Genomic DNA, 19671 nt, shown 5'->3' with positions numbered 1-19671 from the left:
AAACCACGTTAGCTGATGTAAATAGCACATATATTCACTAATAGAGGCTGACCAAGGATTTATCGTATCCATCCACCTCCACCTTCTCTGGCTGTACTGTAGATTAAGGTCCTGGCCAGCAGCTGCCCAGCTTCTCATGTGACTCACAGAGGAAACGTCCTCGCCTGGCCTGACTTTCTCAGTGGAGTTGTGGGGCGAGTCAAAGTAAACCTCAACAGCATTTTCTGTGCCGGTGAGAGAGCTTCACGTGTTTCAAAATCGCATTACCTCAAAATTGGAGCTCAGTTACAAACCGTGTGCTGCAGGAGAACAAGCAGGTATTAGCCTTCAAGCTTTTTACATTTTCTCCAGACTGCCCCAAGCTGGAGAACACTGTGCCCCACCTCCACGTCTCCACTGTGGATGTGCGTCCCGGCGCACAGGTGCAGCTGTCTTGTGATCCCAGTTTCTACCTGGTGGGGGAGCCTGTGCTGCAGTGCCAAAATAAAGGAGAGTGGAGTCACAACCTGCCCAGCTGTGAACGTAAGACAAAGACAGGCAGTGCTCAGTCATGTGTTTCCATGGTTTTGCACCTGTTTTAATTGATTTCCTTTGTTATGTCAAGTTTTGATTTGAAATATAATTCAGATTCAGTCTTTTGTCTTTATAAACGTAAATGTAACAGTCACATCCTCTGACACTGCTCGTTGTCTCTGGTAACACTTTATAATATGGCCCATGATTAAGGGCGTAATTCCCCAATAACTAGATGCAGTTTCATTGTATTCTATTTAAAATTACAATGTAATTATATTATAAGTCAGGCTTTTACAGAAAATACACAAATAATTATAGTAGTGTGTGAGGTATTTTAAATATTGAATAATTCCAGGTATTTTACATGTAAGGAGACACAAATTATACTGTATACTGTAATTTTATGGTAATTTAGTAAAAAAAAAAAACATTTCTCCATCTTACATCATAAATACACTGTACTTTACTGAGTGGATTCATCTTTTCTTTTTACATCTTATGGGAGTTTACACCCTTGGCTGTTGGCTGTGTTATAAAGTGTTACCACATGTCTTACAGGTGTGTCCTGTGGACCTCCTCATCCACTGGAAAATGGCTTCTTCCAGGGAACAGACTTCCACGCCGGCAGCTCCGTGGTCTATGAGTGCAATGCTGGCTTTTACCTGCTGGGGGACACCAAAGTGCATTGCACCAACAGCGGCAAGTGGGGAGGAACTCCGCCGGCATGTTTGGGTACACAAACAGCTCAAACTTTTTACAAACACTTTAAATAAAAAATCCTGTTTCTGTTGACAACTTAACAGATAACCCATTTGTCCTTTTTTGTGTGTGTTTTTAATCATATGTGTGTGCAGATGTGGATGAGTGTGCTCTGGGCTCTGACTGTGATGATCACGCCAGCTGTCAGAACACAGAAGGCTCCTACACCTGCACCTGTATCCACCCATACACTGGAGATGGCAAAAACTGCACAGGTGATATGACAACGTAGTCAGGTGACACAAGCAGCTGTTTTCCTCCATTCTTTTATAAACCCAGCTGTTCGTGTGTGCGTTCAGAGCCAGTAAAGTGCGAGAACCCTGGGACTCCTGACTTCGGTCGCCGATACGGGAGCAACTTTCTGATGGGCAGCGAGGTTGTGTTCAGCTGTGACAACGGCTATGAGCTGATTGGCTCATCTCAGCTCCAGTGCCTGGAAACAGGAGATTGGGATGATGCTGTCCCATACTGCAGAGGTGAGAGCTGGAGTCACATAATGCTATTGCGATCAAATGGATGGTGTGATTTATTTCAGTTGCGTCTGATGTAGTGGACTCGGCATTTGTTTTTCACAGTTCCGATTAAGCTGATGGAAAACTATGAATATTTTATGGAGCTTTTTGGATGCTTACTCTGCAGCTGCGATCCTTAGAGGTTGCTCAGTTTGACCTTCACAGTTTTGCAGCTTCTTTCTAAAGTTTTGGATGATTTCCTTGTTATAAAAGATTGGCACTTGAATTTTTTGCTGCATGGATTTAATCTGCAGCTTGTTTGGTTGGAAGAGGCATGTAACCACAAGCTTCACGCTTTACAATGAGATAACTACATACTATAGAATATGATATCACATAGCAAAACACATAAATCAGCATTTACTCGCATTTTTTCAGTTATATATTACACAGTGAAAATACTGCATCCATTGAACAGCTTTAATGGCTTCAAAGAAGAGGCTTCTAATGAAAGCATGCTCCTCTCGGATAATAAAACACATTCAAGGTCCACTGCTGTTGGCTATTATCATGCAAATGACTATTACACTTCAGGAAAACATGCAGACATGTATGTTGTGTATGCATACACACATACACAAGCAAATATACAGCACAAAAAATGCTTTGTCTAATGGCCGGTGTTGTAAAGGAGCAGTTACATACGCAGCTGTCCTTTTTGTTCTCCGATGTGCAGCAGGCTCAGACGTCTGACTATGTAACCACGTGCATCTTGGCACTAAGCCACATTCTTCATCACAGAGGAAGAGGAACTGAATTATTCGGCGTCTGCAGATTCATGTTACTGTAGCTGCTGAGTGTCGGACTGAAAGTGAAACGATTAGATGTGCAAAAGCCACATTTGTGTGCAACAAGTGGGAGAAAAAAAAAAGTTGAATAAATATTTATTGAAAATTAAAAACACACTCATGGCTTAATATAATATTATTGTATTGTTTTGTTGTATTATTATTGTATTGTATTGTATTGTTTCAGAGTGCGGTTATTAAACTAGACATTATCTTGCCATCAGTGAGGTTCTTTACTTTACTTACCATCTCCAAGTTTTTCACATAACAGCAACTCTAGGACTGTAAAAGTGAATCTTCAGTTTCACGCAGAAATAAGAGAAATGTATCTGTCTGCCTTTCAGTTCCACATCCGTCCTGTTCGTCTCTTTTTTGAGCCGATCCCAATTTCATCTATAGCAGTTAAAAGTATGAGCATCATGGGGGCACGATAAGCCCCAGATGCCCAACTGACATTAATTTAAGTGGGTGGATTCACAGGCGTCTGTTAACTTGATTCTCAGCGCAGAAATATATTTGCTCCTCACATCAGTGGGCTACACTTGCATTTAGTTATTTAAGTTGTAATTGAGTGTGATGGGTTTAAAAAGTTAGCGGTTACTAATCATCTCGTTAATGTTACGCTGCAGCCCTCTCCTGCCCAGCACCAACTGTTCCAGAGAACTCCATCATGACGGGAAACAACTTCACCTATGGAAGCAAGGTGACTTTCAGGTATCATCTTCACCCTCTCCAATACCTCGGGTGTCATGTGACATGTGAAAGATTTTTGTTAACATGTGAGTCCGACTCTGTTTTGTCTCTACCTAAGCTGTAAGACGGGCTTCCAGCCTCAGGTCCCCTATGAGTTCCAATGTCTCTCTAGTCTGAGGTGGACCGGGACGCCACCTACCTGCCATCCAGTGACCTGCGGGGGTCCACCGACTGTGGAAAATGCAGACTACACACTAAACACCAACACGTACCTGTCCACTGTCACATACACCTGCAATGAGGGATACAGGTATGGATAAATTACCATTAGTACTATTAGAATTTCACTGAATAAATGTAACTTTTATTATACTTTATATAGCTTTAATTTGTTGTACAACCCCAATTCCTAAACAGGGATGCTGTTTAAAATGTAAATAAAAACTAAAAAAGAATACTTTCAGCATTGATGCTTCCTTCCTAGATGTGCAACATAAGGTATTAATAGACTCCAGTAGCATCTGAGATGCAGGCTTTTAAACTGAGTGCTGGTAATAAGCTGGAATGTTCCTCCACTCTTTAGTCCGGATAACACAGCGTCCATGTTTTCCAAAATCATTTTAAATTTTCATTCTTCTGATGACTGAACAGTTTTCACTTTCAGTTTACGTGTGGCTGCTTCTTTGCTTTAAACTTGCGTTTGTTGATGGCACAGTAAGCTGCACAGTCAGTGATTTCTTGACCATTTCTGAGAAACTCTGCCTCTCTAAGATGCTCATAATTCCCAGTCATGTTACTGGCCTGTGGTTGATTAATCTAAATAATTGCAAAATGAGATTTATGAGATTATCTATTGTGCATTCTGCCTTTAGTTACATTTTTTCGGAATTGGGTGTGTATACCAGGTGACTGTAAATGATGTAGAGAGGAGTCTAAACTGAGTTGTATGTCAATACAAAGACCACAGGGCTCCATGGAAGTAATTTGTGAGGCGACAGGGGAGTGGAGCAGGCCTTTCCCCCGCTGTGTGAGAGTCCTGTGCAGCGAGCCCCCGCTACTGGAAAACGCTGTGACTGTGGGAGAGAACTTTGAGCTGGGAAACAAGGTGCACTATGTCTGCAAAGAAGGGTAAATGTGGTTGAAATCTACTCAGTCAATTTGTTTTTAAAATGTGTTAAATACTTCACACCTGTTTATTCCTCTGCATGATCTTTACTGTCTGTGGCATGGTGGCTTTTAAGCACAGCTAAAACAAAGAATTCATGCATTTAATGAAAATGTAACATCAACTGTGCATAAGGATGAGAACTGAGCAGTCCATCGAGGCTGACAAGCGCCGCCACAGCATGCATAAACAGGATCCAGAGAAACTGAAATTTCCTTGAGAACAATAAGATGACGTCTCTTTTTTTTTTTTATTTCTATTCGATATATATTTCTGATGATATGATTCAAAATACTGCAAAAAAGATTCCCTGATCCAGATTTGATCCATTGGAGCAATCCGGTTAAGGATAGACAAACCAAACCAAGCATTTTGCAGTTTCTTTGACATACCTTTGCATGCTTTTTCTAAATTATGATGATTTGGGGTTTTTTTGCTCATTGCTTTTGCTCTCCTTCCTGTGCAGATACACTCTGATTGGCCCAGAGACCAGAGAATGTCTATCAACTGGCCAATGGAGTGAAAGCACGGCTCAGTGCGTCCCCCGCTCCTGCGGCCCCCCGCCTGCCATCGACCACGCTGAACCCTATGAGACTCACAAGCTTTTCGGAGACACCGCTAACTACTACTGCACTGACGGATACACAGCCGGCAACAACTCCAAGATGGTTTGTAATGCTCAGGGCGTGTGGGTGCCACCCGATGGCATGGAGGCGCCTCGCTGCATTGCAAACTTCTGCCTCCGCCCACCTGAACTACCACATGCGATTTTAGATTCGGTCAACAAACCAAAATACGCCAGCAACACCGAAGTGAGTTATAAATGTGAAGAGGGCTTCATGCTCAACACTACAGCCACACTCAGATGCCTGATGGGAGGAGAGTGGGAGCCCTCGCCCTATGATATTGGCTGTGTGCCGGTGAGGTGCTCCAAGCCTGAGAGCATTGATCAGGGCTATGTGATTGGGACAAATTACAGTTTTGGAGCCGTGGTGGCATACAGCTGCTTCAAAGGCTTCTTGATTCGAGGGGAGAAGAGAAGGACCTGCAAGGGAAATGGAGAGTGGGGAGGAGCTCTGCCTACCTGTGTACCTGTGTCCTGCTCGCAACCCCCATCCCTCAAGAACGGATACCCCCAGGTTAGCCATGAAAACTGAATGCACTTAAAGAGTCCTCTTATAAACATAAAAACAAAGCACATGATATGTCCCATTTTTGTTCCACTGTAGGTCAAAGGTCGGCTCACTTACAACAGCAAGGTGACGTACGCCTGTAACGCAGGCTACAGACTGATTGGACGACCGGAGCGAGTTTGCCAAGCCAACCGTCAGTGGTCCAACCAAGACCCCCCAACCTGTGTCCTTCTAACCTGTGACCCTCCTCCTAACATCGTCCATGGGCACTACAAAGGCTCTGACTTCCAGGTGGGCCGTAAAGTGGTGTATGTCTGCGATGAGGGTTACGAGCTGGTCGGGGATGCTACCTGGACCTGTTTGAAGTTTGGAAGGTGGGATAAGACGAGGCCTCCGCGTTGCTCGCCCGTCCAGTGTCCAGAGCCACCACTGGAGGAGAACCACCTGGTTCTAAGAGGCCTGGACTCTGAATCAGGAACAGTGGAGTTATCCTGTGAGGATGGCTACATCCTCGAGGGGGCTCGGTTCCTCCGCTGCACTCCGTCACAGGAGTGGAATGACACCTTTCCGGTGTGTAAGCAGGTGTTTTGTGGTCCGCCGCCTGCGGTGCCGTTTGGTGGCCCTTCCAGGTCTTCTCACCTGTTCCCATTCAGCTCTGTGGTGACGTACGAGTGCATAGATGGCTTTACTTTAAGAAAAGAAGGCTCTGTGTCCTGTCTAGCCAACGGGCAGTGGAGCAGTCCTTACCCAGAATGCATCCCGGTTGAATGTCCTCAGCCTGTAGAGATTTCAGATGGTATTGTTGATGTCCAGGGACTGATGTACCTCAGCAAAGCACTGTATAGTTGTAAGACTGGATATAACTTAGTAGGTAACTCCACCATCCTCTGTGGAGAGAAGGGACTCTGGATTGGTGGGGTGCCTTCTTGCCGCCCAATTGAATGCTCAGTTCCTAAACAGATAACCAATGGAAAAGTTGTCTACACAAAACTTCAGTTTGATCACAGTGCGACCTACTCCTGCAACCGTGGTTACCGCCTCCAAGGCACAAAGACTGTTAGGTGCCTGGCCAGTGGGGAGTGGGACATCGAGACACCAGCTTGTGTGCAGATATCCTGCACACCACCTCAGCCAGTTGAAAACGGCTTTGTGGAAGGCCAGGACCACAGTTATGGTGTGACTATTTTCTACAGCTGTTTTCCTGGCTTCCAACTCGTGGGTCAGGACCATCTAACCTGTGAGGAGTTCGGCTGGTCGAGCTCTGTTCCTGTCTGCGTGCCCTCGGACTGCGGGCTGCCTCCTCACATTGACTTTGGGGAGTATGTTAGAGTGACAGAGCTGGGAGGGAGATTTACTTCTAAAGACACTGGAAGACTGGACTTGAACTTTCTTCATGGGACACTGATTGAGTACCGTTGCCACCATGGCTATGACCTCACAAGCCAGGTCAGGCTGGTGTGCCAGGAGGACGGGGGCTGGAGTGGGACAGCCCCATCGTGTGTGCCAGCGGAGTGCCAAATACCGCCTAGTCCAGATCACGGCTGGATGAATGTGACTCATGGCTCCCTCGGGACTACGCTCACATATACGTGTGATGAAGGATATGAGCTGAAGGGGGAGTCTGTGAGGCAGTGTGTGTCAGGTCGAGTGTGGACCACTGATGCCCCAGTTTGTCAACCTGTTTCCTGTGGTGATCCAGGGGCTGTGGATAATGGCACAACACAGGGAGGTGATTTTGTTCATCCTGAGGTATTACACTTTCAGTGTAATCCTGGGTTTGTCCTGAAGGGCAGCAGTACTATTGCCTGCCAGGCAGATGGAAAGTGGACCGGGCTGAAGCCACAGTGTGAGCCCGTGTCCTGTGGTCCTCCTAAAATCCCCGGTGATATTACATTTAAAGGCACAGAGTTCACCTATAATAACAAAATAGAACTGAGCTGTCAGCCTGGGTTCATCTTAAATGGAAGGTCTCCAAGCATCTGCCAGGCTGACGGTACCTGGAGCCACAAGGCTGCTGCCTGTGTACCAGCCCGCTGCGAGAAGCCCTCCCCAATACTGAATGGTCGCATGTTGGGGTCAGAGTTTGGCTACAGCAGCAAGATAAAGTATGAATGTGATGAAGGATACACGCTTAACGGAGATTCTACACGTGTCTGTCAGTCAGATGGACTTTGGGACAAACCGGCACCCCGTTGTGACATCATTAGTTGCGATCCTCCTGAGGACATCAGTCACGGCTACGTGAACGGCTCCAGCTTCAACTACGACGACATTGTGGAGTACGTGTGCTTCGATGGCTACGAGGTCGTTGGCGATCCCATCCTGCGGTGCTCCGCTCAGGGCCTCTGGGTGGGCCCTGTGCCTCAGTGCCAGCCCTGCATTTGCACCCTTCCTGTGGTTAAGTTCGGAGTGGTTCTCGGCCACGATCGAGCCTGCGGAGACCGAGTGCACTTCCAGTGTGACGACGGCTACAAGCTGCTGGGTCCCTCTCAAGCTGTGTGCGAAAAAGGAGGAGTGTGGAGCCCTGGGGTGCCTGTGTGTAGCCGGGGAAGGTGCACCGCCGCCCCGCCTACAGTTCCTAATGCTGTCTTGCAGGGTGGCAGTGCCAGCTTCCCAGATACGGCTATATACAGGTGTCGGCCTGGCTACCAGCTAAAGGGGTATGCTTACCTCAACTGTGGAAGAGACGGCAGATGGGGGGAACCCAGGATACGATGCGAGCCTGTGAGCTGTGGAAAACCGCCAGAGGTCGCCAACGCTCGGGTCGTGGGAGATATCTTCAGCTTCCCCAACCAGATCACATATAGGTGAATACTGTCATTATTGGAGTGGCTTGTCTTAAATGAGTTGGCTGGCTCACATAGTGTTTAATGTAAATACTGTGTATGGAACAGTGCTTATCCTGGATCAGGTGAAACTAGACTAACCATTTATCTCCTCGATCTGAAAAACACATTTTCATACACAAATAGTGAGTAACAGAGCATCCAGCACTGCACTCTGCATCTGATTCATCAAAGAACACATTTATAACTGAAGTGCACTTAAAAGATGCATTTCTAATCATTAAAATCATCATTAAATTCATGTTTTATTATCATGCACTAAGATGATGTTGTAGTTGCATTGAACCAGTATGTTTTTCTGATAAGTTGCTCTTAAAATTTAGTGACAAACATGCATGTTCACTCAGGAGAGCATCAAAACTTTTCTCAGTTTTCTTCATTGTTTTGTTTTGATGTGAGTCACGAAAAAGTTGCCATCACAGAAATATGTGGATTTTTAGCTGTAATGCTCTTACGTATCAATTCTCTCAACATTTTATGCCTCAGCCCTGAAAGGCTGATGGGGTACTACCATCACTGTGGTGTGAACACGTTAACTGGAGAACAAGTCGACGTAGGATTTTGAAATCACTATCTACTAGGAGGCTAAGGTTTAGCACTGGCTGCCACCAATATTTGTATTTTTACATTGAATCTTAGAGAAACTGGCTTCATGCTCACAGTAAACAGGATGTGTGTTACTTTCCATTTCTGTGAATGGATTAAAATCCAAGACAGAAAGAGTGTACTCTGTGTATCATCATGTGCGTCTGCAGGTGTGATGATGGATACGAATTAGCCACGCAGACAGCTTCCCTGTCCTGCCAGAGCGACGCCACCTGGTCAAAACACAACGTCCGGTGCCGCCCCACCCCCTGCCTGCTACCCACCAACTTCTCCATCCCCCATCTGGTAATCACCGGGAAGGAGCTCACGCCTGTCGGGGGCACCGTCACCCTCTCATGCCCTACTGGCTTCTACCTGCAGGGGTCAGCGCTAGCAGAGTGTCAGGTAAGAAAGATGTTGGTTAAAGATTTGCCTTTCAGCTTCTTAATGTGAATTTGACTTCCCTGTTAAGTTATAATTAACCACAGAAATCCATTATATGAATGCCAGGAACATAAAGTGAAATGACCAAAGGTTTACAGAAGTGAGAATGAATGCGTGTAACGTTGATAACGCAGCGGTTTCCTGTTCTGCTTTTAAACTGTGTGATAAGGTCGGTGGAAGCTGGTCTCCAAGTATCTCATCGGTTTCCTGTGAGATGGTGATGTGTGAGAAGCCTGCTCCTCTTCTTCACGGTATCGTAGAGGGGGACAGCTACAACTATGGAGACTTTGTCATGTACTCCTGTCTGCCTGGCTTTGACATGAAGGTAAAACTCATCCAGTCAAGTTTTGCTTTTTTTCGTCTGGCATCTCTTTATGTGGAAAAACAAATGTAGTTGGTCCTAAACTACATAACAAATGACCACTCAGCTCCTGTGTTCCTCTTGCTTTCCCACACTCTGCCTTTAAACAGCATGCACCCACTGCACTAATGGCTAACAATGAGATTACAGAAAGTCATGTGACTTCTCTTCAGCAATCAATAGGTGTGCACAGTAACTGAGCCAATAGAAAGAGCTGAGTCACTGTCTTCTTTATAAACTGATACTCTGCACTGCCCAGTTTGGACACTCGATACAATGACGGCCTTTTTTAATGCACACGAAGAGTAGAAGCCGCTGACTGGCTTGATAACGCTCACACAATAACATTACTTCATTCTACAGTGGAAAAAGTCAATATTATGGATGTACGCATTTCTGTGTGTACACCATCAAATATCCTTCTCCCCTTTTTGTCACAGGGAGACTCCATCCACATCTGCCAGGGAGACCGAACGTGGAGCGGCACGCAGCCAGTGTGTGTTGGTGGGTTTGTGCACAGAGGCAGACAAGGAGGCACCATGCTTGTGATAATATCGGATATTTAATCTTAATGTTCAATCAGTGATCTTTTTTCCCTCTACTAAACTTTGGAACATCCATAAAGTTTAATGACACAAAGATATCCCACACAAACAGATATCCAAGCATAGCCCTCACTAGCTTCTGATGGACATGCAGTGATGTTGTTTTGACAGCAGGCCAGAAACCACTCAGTTCATATAAGAGTTTCAAGGTTTACACTTAGCAGGTTTTCAAGGGGTAAAGAGTTCATGTTTTGCAATGTGCTACAGCAGATACATATACTGTACTTTAACACTACCGCACCTTTGACCCTTTTCTTCACAGCGTCCTCATTGCAATCATGTGGGGCTCCTCCCACAGTACAAAATGCACAACCGGCGGGTGAGCCCAGCCCGGACAATGTCACCTATGTGTGTGATCCTGGGCTGCAGCTGGTCGGCCCAGAGACGCTCACCTGTCTGGACAATGGCACGTGGAGCCTGCCGGTGCCTACGTGTGAAGGTATGGAGGGCAGACAGTGAGCAAAAGAAGTGAAAGGACGTCTGTGCATCAAACACGTCTGACATCACATCCCTGTGGTCTTTCTGTCTTGTCAGTGGTCAGAGGCTGCATCAGCCCCAAACAGATGCTGCACGGTAAAGTGCAGGAACTCAGCCTGAACACTGGGCATGCTCTGAAGTTCCAGTGTGACAACGGCTACAACCTGGTGGGAGATCCTCTGGTGGTGTGCATAGGGGGCAACGCCTGGAGCTCCGCTTTCCCCGCCTGCCAACGTGAGGACACGTTTTTCGAAAGAACCTTTACTGGCTTGCTTTCTGACTTCCTGCCACGTGGCAGCCTGTGGTATCATTCGCTTTCTAACACAGAGGCCTTTCAGAATTCTTTGCAACATCACTGAGTTTCTTCATCTGTTTCACAATACAGCCTGTGACAAGAAGTCACCCATTCAGCTCCTCGTAATCTGGCTGCAGTTTGTTGGAATGTGCTGATTTTGAAGTCTTATGTCATGACTGACACTTCCACATACATGTCTCTCAGACTTATTCATTATCTCTGTTGGCACAAAAAAAGAAAACAAACAAAACATGGTGTATGAAAATAGTAATAGTGAAAAATAGAAGAAATTAGATGACAGTGACTTGAGCTTTTGATTTCGTTTACAAATGTGGAAAAGAGAAGTGCAGCAGCCACTGACCACTCATAGATGGCTGGTGTACGTACAGATTATTGTGCAATACACATGACATAATGCCAGTGCTGCATTTTGTCAGTTTGTTAAGCTGCAACAGATGATGTGACAGGATTGCTCCATGGTCTCAAAATAACCAGACTTTTGTGCAGTGACGTTATATAGATATGTAGATGTGGTGGATTTTATTGATGTATTGGGGGGGGTGTAAAGAAGTGTAGCATTCACAACACAGTTTTGTAGCATTTGTGGGCCCTAGTGTTACATTGCTATGCTAGTATTGTGTAGTAGAACGATTTAAATGCCTCAGTTTAATCTGCATCTATCTTTCTGTCACAGTGTCGCAGTCTTTACTAGTACATGTTATTTCTGTGCTACACCGTGACTGTAAACGACTAAGGACTTATACTGTTGTATTGCTGATACACGAACTACATCAGCTGGCATCACAAATTTTAAAAGCATATCCATCATTTCTGTCTCTCGCAGCCAAGTCTTGCCCGGCTCCTCCGGGCTGGAACAGCAGCGGGGACAGAGTCCAGCAGGAGTTTCGTGTTGGACAGTCGGTCCGCGTTACCTGCCCCAAAGGTCAGCAGGTGAAAGGCAGCGGCACCATCACCTGCAGGTCAGACCAGACCTGGAGCCCCATCAGCTCTGTGTGTGAACGTAGGTATTGTTATTTTTAAAGAGAAGATGAATCTCTTCTGTTTACTCAAGTCTCCTCAGTTGTTGTAGCAGCTTTTTAATCTGTAAGGAATCACGTGCTTGTGAGGTGGCATTGAATAAATGTGACAAAGCAGAAAAACGTGATTTCATTTGAACGACTCTTTTCAAAGTGAATAAATATGCGAAGTATGTCACGTTTGTTAGCAGGAAACTAAATGATTAAGTTCGTAAATTATTTCATTAAAGAGGAAGTTTACTGCTTGTAATTTTCATGTTACTGTCACTGTGTGTTACCTCTGAACTACACAGGTTTAGTTCCTTTGTACCATTAATGTAAACCTTTCTGTTATATCATAGTAAAGCTACTAAGTTTAGTTTTTTTCAGTGAGATCATGTGATTTACTCACATTTCTACAAGTACTGCAGCGATTAAATGATGTCACTATACTCGCTTGTCGAAACACTGTGATTTTAACACTGCACATCTCCGCATGCTCCCCTTGTCTTGTTGTGCTTCTCTACACTTGCATGTCTCAGGTGAAGCGCTGTCTCTCTGTTGTCTCACTGAGCTTTTATCAAAACAAATGAGGCTGCTTCAAACACTGCGTCGGCTCCTGTGTGCTGAACTAATTACGGACACCTCTGCGGCTTCTATGGCAACCTTTGTCAGATTGTCCTTTGATCATTCTCATGTGCAGTTGTCCTGAATATGCAGCACAGCAGTGCTCATGTTGCTGTGGCTCGTTGTATGTGTTTGCATGCTGTTTTGGGGGGTTTGTCTCCTACGTGCATGTTTATCCGAGTCCATTTTTGTCCTCAGGGGGATTATCAGTAAGGGGCTTTTACCAAATCAAACCAACACTGAACTGTTTGACACATTTGGATGTGTTGCATGAAAATCACTGTCTCCGGGGCTACTGGGGGGGTGCAGGAAACACACTGGGTTTAATTTAATAAGCACAGATTTCTCTCTGCGGTGCACACTTTGTACTCACATATGGGGATGGACAGAAATGTTACAGCGCAATAAATTTTACAGTCTGGGTTCACTTTACAGTCAGATTGGTGCAAACGTGTCGTTAAAGAGGCAAAGCAGCAGTGTTTGTAGACGGGGGTAGCAGTGAATAACTCGTGGGTCGTTCCATAGGGGTGTCCTGTGGCCCCCCACTCCATGTGGCCAACGGGGTGGTGCGGGGGGCGGTGTTCCAGTTCGGGGACGTGGCGGTGTACTCGTGTTATGGCGGTTACACCATGGAAGGCATTGGAAGGAGCAGGTGTCTGGAGAACGGCACCTGGACGCCGCCTCCCACATGCAGAGGTAGAGCGAACGTGAAACGGAGACTCCCTGCTTCAGCTGACTTATCCTGTAACTCTTACTGCCATGCAGCTTCTCAGCTTTTGAATTCTTCCCTTACCTACTGCTGCTTACGAAACAGAGATTTTAATCTGTGAAGGTCATTAACACGTATGTGCTTGCACTCTGGTTGCATGGGTACAGTCTATGGAAGCGGCAGAAGCAGGTTTGTGGGGGTGTTTTTTGTCTTCACCAAAGGCTCTGCTCTGACAGCTCGCCCTGAAGTTTATGTGCAAATACTTTCAGAAGCCTGGATCCAGGAAGAAAAACCTCACCCTTAAACAAGAAAAACACCTTTGTATGACGGGGTTTCCTTTAAATAATTAAATTATTTCAAGGGAAATCGGGCATGTAGAACATCTGTAGATTAAGCTTTGGCGTAACATCTTCAGGAGTTTAAGAAACAGTTCAGTTTACAGTTTTATTCTGAGTAAACATGAATCACACACGCACAGTTGTGGTATGATGGGAGTGTCAGCTGAACAGGATCCAGGAATTTAGACATTGGGAAATTCCTTTTCTCAGTCGGCACAAGCAGAACAAAGATATGACCTGCAGGCAGTTTTATGACTGCGCTGCATTTGAATGAGAAACAAATACTTCACCACACTATCACATTCACACGATAGTTACCAATCTGTCATCACTGTCTGCAACTGAATTACGATGTTACGCTCTTTAATAAACGTCACTCTGAAAAAAATTTGTTTAGTGCTGTACATAAAATAAAGAAAAGGGTTATTAAAATCAATAAAAAAAAGGTCACATTTGAAAGAAAAAACATGAAAACAATCATATCAGCCTGAAATCAGGTTCCTGTTGATCAAGTACAGATACTAAAGCAGACAGTCAAACTGATTGAGCTCCACCCTGAATCCCTGTGTGAAACTCAAATGACCGTTCAGATGTTTTGCATATAAAATATGAAAACAAAGGCTGGATCCAGGCTTAGCTTCCCTGAACAGCTGCTGAGTTTGTGCTCTTTCCTGCCTCCCTGCACACACTGTTGCTGTCCTGATGTGTTTGCACTTCATTTGTTTGTGTGCGTGAGGTTAAATGGCCATTTTTGTTGAGTGTCTTCTTCACTGTATAGCTGCACGTCTGGCTTTGTGAGATATGCTCACAGAATAGTAACTCTGTGTTACAGGAACCATTTCTCTGACCTTAATTTGATATCTTTGTCCGTGTGTCTGTGTGTCCTCTCCCTAAGCGGTGTGCTGGCTACAGTGTCAGAACGGAGGTGTGTGTCAGCGGCCCAACACTTGCTCCTGCCCCGAGGGTTGGATGGGTCGCCTCTGTGAGGAGCGTAAGTATTTAATAATCGTAAACATGTTTAATTCTCCCTTTTCACGCCCTGATCGTGATCCTCAGTGTTTTATGGTCAAACAAAGGCTAACTTTTTGCAGACACTGGAGCACAGAGAAGTGTCTGTTTGTAGCTGAAAAATGAATTCTCTCTGGTTTAACAAGACAGTCCAGATGTTTCTCTCATTTTATGTGATACCAGTACTTAATCAGAAGACATAAGACAGAAATTGTGGTGCAAGAAAAAACATGTATGACAGTCTTACACAAGAAATTCTTGCATGCAGCTCACAGCTGTCGGCCAACTTCCTGTAAAAATCACCCAAACCTAACCTTGCTACATAACATAATCTGGCTGTGGACTGATTTTCAAAATGTCCCACGGTGGAAAAGATTGAAAAACAGAGAGAATGGTATTTGTCGCATGTTCACCTAAACTACAAGTTATATATATATATATATATATTTATAAGAGCAATGAGTCACCAAAAACCAAAACAATCGTTGTGAAACAGTCACACTGGAATTAATCAGAAGGCTTTTAAACATACTGATTAATAAAGATGAAATGGCTTTAATGGCTAAGCTGTTATTTGATGGATTGCCATGAAGGTTTTTTCTGACATTAATTTTCTCCTGATGATCAGTTTCAAGTCATTTGGAAATCCTATCTGCATACCATCAGTGTTTAGCCCAACCCAGCTGTTGGGCAAGAGGAGCTTTGGAGCACCCTTAACCTTTCATCTAGCAACATCATCAAGACATTTTGATTTTATTATTTAAGAACAGATACCTGGAAAACTACCTGACCGACCATCAGCCTCAGCTCCACTGTGTTAGTGCTAGTTAGCAAATGCTACCATGCTAACATGCTAAACTCTTACAGGGCTAGATAAAGTATGCAAGCCAGAACATTAAGTTCATTTCTTGTAGTATAAGTGATGCTGCAGTTTTTGACCTCTTCATCTAGTTTTTTGTCCACTTTATATATATGATGTCAACACGCTGAAGCTCCACGCTGACCGCATGTTTGAGATGGTTTCAAAGAGATAGGTTCATGGTGATCTTAAATACCTGCCTCCTAACGCTCTCCTCTCCTTTTCATAATAGCTATCTGCATCCTGCCGTGCCTGAATGGAGGGCGCTGCGTGGCCCCTTACCAGTGCGAGTGTCCCACCGGGTGGTCGGGCACGCGCTGCCACACCGGTGAGTTCATGTGTCAGTGAAGCGTTCAGTGCTTACGATGTACGCAAGTAAATCTCAGCAGGGTTCCCATTACAGCAGGATCATCATCATCCTAGCAACACTTAGCCCAGAGGATTTCTGCCTCCTGTAGTTGTCTATTTATTGTTAATAAGTAACCTGCTTATATATAAGCTATTATTAATTTGGTGATCTGTCTGCTGTAAGTATTTGTGGTGGAAAATTTTATACCTGGTAACAAACTAGCATAATTATGGGCTGTGTGTTTGTTTTGTTACTGCTTTGCACACTTATAGGCCATTCTCCTATAATCTCACTGGAAAACCTCCAGGGTGACATTTATTGTCACGTGCTAGCTCAGTTTAGTGTCATATATACGGTCGTCCTTAACGTGCATATCTGCAGTCGTAGCAACTCAGAATGAAGGGAACACCATCAGACACCAAAATTTAGCAAGAGCCGTACAAGGAAACTAAAGAAGCATTGCCATGATTACGAAGGCTTTATAACAAACGTCCTACAGTTGGATATACGTCAGTTTATGACCTCCACCAAGGAAGTTGTGGTTTTCGTAGTGCTTGCGTGAGTGAGTCTGTGTGTAAACGCGGTAGCTCAAAAAGTTTGAGTGAATTCTGATAAAACGTAGTGGTGTAGAGTGGGGTCATGTTAGTAATCCATTAAAATCGGGCTGACATCCATCGAGCTCTTCAACATCAACTTATTGATTTATTGGCCAAAAAATCACAAAAAGCCTCAAAACTTAGGAACTTGTTGTATTGCCAACATATATAAAGTGGCTTGTAAAGATTTAAACATATTATACCCCATTTGACCTCTGACCTTTCCTTCAACGTCAACTGATTGATCTGAAGGTCAAAGTGACAATAATGCTATATAATAAATATCACATTACTTTATTGTGACTGTGTTACGTACATCATACATACATGTACAATGTTCCTGAGTAACACAAGCTTGAACACTGAAACGAGTCCTGCACATGCACTGTTAGACAAACATCTTTATCTTTCAATTTTATTTCTTTATTGCTCAGAGTGAGCTGTCACAGCAGTGTTAATGTTTATAGTGCGAGCTGACTTCATGGTTATAAAAGATACATTTCCTCCAACAATTATCTGTTGGGTTTCCTCATCAGACTGACGATTTCTGTCTCTTGTCTTTCTGCGTGACCACAGCTGTGTGTACGTCACCTTGCCAGAACGGAGGCAGATGCATCAGGCCGAACAGGTGTAGCTGCCCTTCAGGTTGGATCGGACACAACTGCTCCAGGTGGTTAGACACACACACCCACACACTCGTGACATATTAGACATTATCAAACTTCCAGACAGGATAAAAGACCAAAAAAAGAGAAAATATCCGGTGAGCAGCAGTTCTCTGAGTGAAAATGCCTTGTTGATGTCTGGGTACAAAGTCCAGACTGCTTTGAGGTGATAGGAAGCAACAGTCGTTCAAATAACCACTCATTACAACCAAAGTACACAGAGGAGCATCTCTGATAGCACAGCACGTCGAAGGTTGAAGCAGACGGGCTACAGCAGCACTTCAGGCTATTTTCTTGGCACACTTTGAGCCGCTGAGTACCAGCTGCTTTAAACACAGCCTGGCTGAGTATTGTTGCTGACCATGTCCACCTGTGTATGACCACAGTGTACCCATCCTCTGATGGATGTTTGCAGCAGGATAACGCACCACATCACAAAGCTCAGATCATCTCAAACTGCTTTCTTGAAAACAACGAGTTCACTGTAGTCAAATCACCTTTACCGTCTCCAGTCCAGTGAATGGATGAGCAGCTGACAAATCTTCAGCAACTGTGTGATGCTCTCATGTCAATATGGACCAAAATTTCTGAGGAATATTTCCAGCACCATGCTCATTTTGCACTCTAATAAGTGTGTTTCCTGTGCTAAAGGTTTACAGTCGTGCTAGAAGCTCTGCACAGATGATAGGAATGGCTTTGTCGCCATCAAGCAGTAGAACTGACCTGATTTCAGCCTGACGGTGGTGCTAGAGCAAAAGTCTGAGGACCACTAAGATATTGTTATTCATCCTCTGAGGGGCGAGAATAAAACATCCTTTTTTACAGCAGGCCGGTTGGACCCAGGAACTTCAGACAACCTCAGTTATTTAGTTCATAACTTTGCATGTCTGATCATAAGACAAGTGAAAAAGCTACTTGCATGTAAAATGACATCTTTGGCAACTTAAACCCACTTGGTTACATTTCAACATGTACTTGGTATTTGAAATCTTTCAAGTTGGAGGATGTGTGTTCAAACCTTTCAAACTGTGGTTGATCAGAAAGTGAAACCAACAGGTGACCAAATAGGAGAAGTCTTGAGGCTTCTCACAAATCATCCACTAACAGGAGCCAGTCAGCTCTTAACAGCTGAGTGACTGCTACTGCTGGCAGAATATTACAAGCCGATCTCCTTTTTAGAAACAAAAAAGTGTCCTTAAACTTGCAAAAGTTACATTTGATTTGTGCGCAACGGGATAGCTTAGTTTTTCCTATGATTCACTGACTTCTGAATTAGATTCCCCAGAATATCAGCCATGGATAGTCTGCTGTAACCTCCTGGAAGTCCACCAGAGCTCCAGTGACTCATTTACAGTCAGAGTTAAGCAGTCGTTTAGTCACATGCTAAACAGAAAGCACAAAGAAAGAGCTAGAAGTGTGGAAATGTGGATGTTGTTCTAATCCATGAGGGTAAACCTGCACTGCTTCATAGTATGGATTTCTGGCCGTAAGTTTCAGTTTTTCCTGCTGATAGATCATCGATGGCCACTGATACTGTACAAAAGCAGTGAGGTAACAGATAAATGACAGAAAAGTTCCTGTTTTCCCACAAACTTTGTGTCCAATCAACGAGCTCCATACTTTTTACATTAATTTCTTCCGATTTAAGCCCAGCCATGCTGCCATGCTCTCAGTTAATACAGCAGCATTATTGTATCCTGTGGAAACTGCACTTTAATATATGTTGGGATATCTCAGGGATAAAATGTGTAGTTAAACTTATTTTCACTGATGGGAAAATTTCACTGGTAAGGCCCACTTAAGATCAAAGTGGGCTGTATGTGGCCAGTTGTATCTGTTGGTTGGTGCCAATAAACTGTTATATGAATGGATGGGTGTAGTGCAACACAAAGATTTACTGCGAGCCCAAAGCATAATGCTCCCATTAAAAATTCATATAATTAATTTATCCCCACTGAGTGCATCCAGACCTTTGTTCACAGAGTTACGATGCGTTTCCACAGCTAATGACAGTTTCTTCCTTTTGCAGGAAGAGGAAGCCAGGACCTTATCATTTCTAAAGTTTCGGCTCTGTGTGAATCACGTTATGAAGGGAATCCTTGTATAGTCAACCAACACTCGTAAACGATTCACTCATCTCTCCGCAAAGCAAGAACGATTTTGTAAGATAAAGCTGTATTTTTTCATATAGAGACTCAACAGTATTAAACATATGCTGCTATATACTTGTACGATGTGTACAAACTATTGCTGTGATGGTCCATTGTATATGTGTAAACTATTCTCACATTTTTATTAAAGCATAAAATACCATCAAAGCCTGTT

The 19671-nt window shown here is 44.2% G+C and overlaps 1 protein-coding gene across 2 annotated transcripts in view; it reads left to right on the top strand.

Moving 5' to 3' along the window:
- The window catches only part of svep1 (sushi, von Willebrand factor type A, EGF and pentraxin domain containing 1), a 108843-nt gene extending 89179 nt beyond the window's left edge, over positions 1–19664 (top strand). Inside the window, exons 29-49 of one of the 2 annotated variants that reach the window (XM_085266673.1) lie at positions 103–232; positions 352–522; positions 1075–1248; positions 1371–1490; positions 1575–1751; positions 3205–3289; positions 3387–3578; positions 4229–4396; positions 4900–5572; positions 5663–8373; positions 9168–9402; positions 9611–9766; positions 10243–10306; positions 10670–10846; positions 10942–11118; positions 12024–12200; positions 13348–13518; positions 14765–14860; positions 15969–16064; positions 17258–17351; positions 19376–19664. In XM_085266673.1, the coding sequence (XP_085122799.1) occupies positions 103–232; positions 352–522; positions 1075–1248; positions 1371–1490; positions 1575–1751; positions 3205–3289; positions 3387–3578; positions 4229–4396; positions 4900–5572; positions 5663–8373; positions 9168–9402; positions 9611–9766; positions 10243–10306; positions 10670–10846; positions 10942–11118; positions 12024–12200; positions 13348–13518; positions 14765–14860; positions 15969–16064; positions 17258–17351; positions 19376–19406 (6075 nt within the window). In that variant the 3' untranslated portion in view covers positions 19407–19664. The remainder of the gene's footprint in view (positions 1–102; positions 233–351; positions 523–1074; positions 1249–1370; positions 1491–1574; positions 1752–3204; positions 3290–3386; positions 3579–4228; positions 4397–4899; positions 5573–5662; positions 8374–9167; positions 9403–9610; positions 9767–10242; positions 10307–10669; positions 10847–10941; positions 11119–12023; positions 12201–13347; positions 13519–14764; positions 14861–15968; positions 16065–17257; positions 17352–19375) is intronic. The other variant, XM_085266676.1, reaches the window with a different exon arrangement.
- The last annotated feature ends 7 nt before the right edge of the window (positions 19665–19671 follow it).

This window comes from Mchenga conophoros, linkage group LG3 (assembly GCF_057382185.1).
Source record: "Mchenga conophoros isolate Kocher_MC1m ecotype Shallow Benthic linkage group LG3, M_conophoros_male_GT1.1, whole genome shotgun sequence".
NCBI classification, from domain to species: domain Eukaryota; kingdom Metazoa; phylum Chordata; class Actinopteri; order Cichliformes; family Cichlidae; genus Mchenga; species Mchenga conophoros.
The sequence above is the reverse complement of the archived record's forward strand: the minus strand, read 5'-3'. Positions and strand labels throughout refer to the sequence as shown.